At 39.0% G+C, this 3,711-nt stretch overlaps 1 protein-coding gene across 1 annotated transcript; it reads right to left on the reverse strand.

The window, feature by feature from the left end:
- On the reverse strand, positions 1-1,130 carry LOC111400050. The gene is made up of 2 exons (XM_023027508.1): positions 702-1,130; positions 1-192 (listed from the first exon to the last, which is right to left on the reverse strand). The coding sequence occupies exons 1-2, from the start codon at positions 924-926 to the stop codon at positions 40-42; spliced, it is 378 nt and encodes a 125-aa protein (XP_022883276.1). The 5' UTR covers positions 927-1,130; the 3' UTR covers positions 1-39.
- Between the last annotated feature and the right edge of the window lie 2,581 nt (positions 1,131-3,711).

Raw genomic sequence — 3,711 nt, forward strand, 5'->3', positions numbered from 1 at the left:
CTAGACTTTTGCTCATTGATTATAAACTCCATCTCTTTATTACAAGCTTCCTAAGCATTGAGAGACTTCTCCAAGGCTGAATTTTTCTTCTTGAAGTTGCTTACTTCCTTGTTCTTGTCCTCTTCGAGAACCTTCAACTCTATCGTTAGAAAGTGACTTTGCCCAGATAAATGAAGCTTGCATGGTCAAAACCTGTTAGGCAAAAAGGTAAAGTAGAATATAATTATCAGGGAAACTCAAAGGTTTGAATAGTGGTGTCAACAAGCCTAACTAGCTCGAAACCAAAATTCGGGGCTCGAGCTCGAGCTCGAGCTCGACTCGAGCAAAATGGTCAGAGTTTTTTTACGGGCTCGAGCCGAGCCGAGCAAGAAATCAAGGCTCGGGCCTTACCAAGCCAAGATAGGCTAGCTCGAATTTTTTTTTTAATAAAGGCACACTCAACTACTTAAAAAAAGGCAGCCGCAACACTTGTTACTACCTAAAACAAGGCAACAGGAAACAACACGCTGCCTATTTTAGGCAGTGTGTTGTTTCCTTTAAACCATTTTTTTTAAATTAAGTTTGTGAGCTTGAGCCGACGAGCCTCACAAGCCAGCAGCTTTTTTTAGGTCGAGTCACCGGCGATCCGAGTTGCACGAGCCCGATTGCCACCCCTAGGTGTGAACTTAAACAAAAACGAAAAAGTAGAGCAAGAAGAATACCCTTCTATTGTGGACCATAAGGACCAGCTCAACATCATCCACTTTGCACCTAGCCAAAGTTCTAGCATAATCAGGCATAGTGAAAACAATGACCATATCAACTTCCATCTCACTCCTAGTTAGAGGAAACATAAGATCCGGAAGAGGAGAACTTTCGCTTTCAAGCTTAATCTCATCACAACTAGAGCCATCTTCTCCAACTTCAAACAATGGGATGACTTCCATGGGCTCATCTAATGGCTATGAAGATCTCCTATTAGTGCTCTTTTCTTTTCCATTGCTAGCAACTTTTCTCTGTTTTGGGGGTGTTCGAGTCAAGCCCTCATCGCTCTCTGGCTTAGGCTTAGGTAGTTACCTCAAAACTTCCTCCAAGTTGAAGTTCATGCTTGCATGCACAAAACAAAGCTGATTAGGCACAAAGAATTATAAGTGAAAATACACATAAGTACGAAAATAAAAGAAATAAATGAGAGCTTACCAATAAGTCGGCCAATTCCCAACATCAACATCTTCCTCATTGTTAAAACTTATATAGGAAGGGTGTAAGAGGTAGCAAGCGAGTCAACTATTGTATTTGAGAATTCAATAGGGGACTTGGCTCAACATCACTATAGAAAAGGTGAATTTAATGACCAAAGCACCTTGTCACTTTGGCAATTCTATGTTCAGGTGCATTTAGTGTTCCCGAACATTTGTAGCCCTATGGGCTAGGTCTGACATGTGAGAACTAAATTTGATAATTTGACTTGGTAAAGTGACTATTGCAATGAATGATCATATCAATCAATTATAGAAGATTTTGTACGAAAAATTCCTATGGTATCTCGCCTCGTCCATGAGGATTAGGCTCTTCATGAAGGTTCGATCTCTTCATGGTGGTTTGACAAATTTTGTTACGTAGGTAAGATGATGTGTAGTGTGGATTTGAATTCGCTCATTATTTGATTGTCACACGGCCACTCTTAGAACCTCAGAGAAAGAGACGTGACAAATACCACTATCCAAAAAATCGCCACCATTATCTACTCATTGCACGTTCCCACTGCCATCTGTGCCTCAAAAACATAGGCTTATTAGATTGAGACCTATGAGTAGGTTTTAAATTTTGCGAACAAGCCAAAAAGGTTGGACTATGTCAGATGACGGCCGACAACACGAGCGTTCCGTACAACTCGCTTTCCACGCCTGACTGAATCGTGAACTGATAGTAAATTCTTGTCCTTTTGAACCATTTTCACTATTTTAATTTTTTTTATAGCAATCAATTAATTGTTGGTTTCCAACTGGCAGCCTTTTATTTTCCAAATTAAAAAATATCAAGAATAGTGACACGAATTACAATAGACGTGACACTGATATGCAAATTGAAAGGCTTTTAGCCGTAAAAATTAAAATTTTAATTTTAATCTAAATCAAAATTTATAATTAATTTTAATAATATATTTTATGGTATTCATAACTTTTTAACTATATAGTTCATCAATTTTTATCAAAATCTATTAAAAATTTGACTTTAATCCCCACCATACGGAGCTTAATTTGTCGGGTATATCCATTGCATGCTATTGATTTTCAATAGATTTTATTTACAACCCAATAAGTCATGTTGGTATCTTTATTTTCTTAAAGTAAAAACAAAAAATAAAATCAAATTTAAATTTGTGTAAAAAAATATATAAATTTTGTTGAGTCGGCAATTCAATTGAGCCTCTGAATTTAGATGGATCTCTAATTCTCTGTACAATGTATGTTTTTCCCTGTACAACTTGGTGTCCTTGTTACATCGCATGAAATACATTTTTTATTTTATTTGTGCGACAGATTTTTTTGGGCAGTCCACAGAAGAACTGTAAAACGCTCTTATCTTGAGTTGAAGACTAGGAAAAAAATATTCTTAGTAAAATCGGATCTCTCATTTTAATGTCACCTATCGTTCAAGTCTCGACGTCATTCGTTCATGAAAGTCGTATTGTTGACACATAAAAATTCAGCCCAAATCGAACAGCCCAGAGAGTAAAGCCCAATTGGAGGATCTCCAAATCAGATAGCCCAAAGAACGAAATCCAATTGAACGAATCAAGGTGAAGGCCCAAATAAGGGGCCCAATAGTGCGGTAACGCCATCGCCCAAGTTTGCAAGTCGCTCAGAATCTGAACGAATAAAGTGGCATACGGTCGCCCAGAGTCTCGCCCAAATCTTCAAGTCGCCCAAGGTATCAACAAACATAACGCATTATGATTATCAAGAAATGCAGTTATTGAGGCAGTTGCTAAAGTAGCCTTATCACGTTCCACGACTCAAGGGGTTCAATCGAAAGCGGTTGAACGATGCAAGATAATGGCAGCAGTTAAAAGGACAGTTTCATGACAAAATGGCCACTACAAAAAAAGTGGGTAGTTATAGGGCGATCAAGCAGTTTTTTAGAGCAGCTAATCACAAAGGGATCGCCTATGAAGTATAAAAGGGAGAAAGAACATAGAAGCAAAGGACCGAATCCAAAACTCTCGAACAGAGAATATGTAATTTTCATTCCTTTAGCTTTTAGACTTAAACACTTCCTTTTCTGTAACTCGTGTGCTTGCGCCCCTTGGAGGCACGTTGTTTTCCGTTTCCAATTGTAAAGTTCATCGCCAATAAAAAGAACACCCCTTTTTGGGACTTTGTCTCAAGAGGTTTCGTCCCTTACACAATCGTCTGATCCTCTTTAATTGTTAGCGAATTAACACGCGCAAAACAATTTGGCACGCCCAGTGGGACCGTCGTGTTAAGTGTTAAAAGTGCAAAACGTGAAACAATATGCCTCAGAGATCCGACAAGGAAGGAGCAAGTCAGGGAGAAATCCAGTCTGTAATCGAGCGATATGAGGAGCAACATGCCTCTCCACGAACAGATGGAAAAAATCAGAGCAGTAACAGTCGTTACGAACCAATGACGGAGCTGAGTCCTCGAACCATGCGTGCATTGCTTGGAGAACTCACACAAGACGTCGTTGAACAGGTAAATCTTCGAA

The sequence above is a fragment of the Olea europaea genome, chromosome 9 (assembly GCF_002742605.1).
Source record: "Olea europaea var. sylvestris chromosome 9, O_europaea_v1, whole genome shotgun sequence".
Classification (NCBI taxonomy): Eukaryota; Viridiplantae; Streptophyta; class Magnoliopsida; order Lamiales; family Oleaceae; genus Olea; species Olea europaea.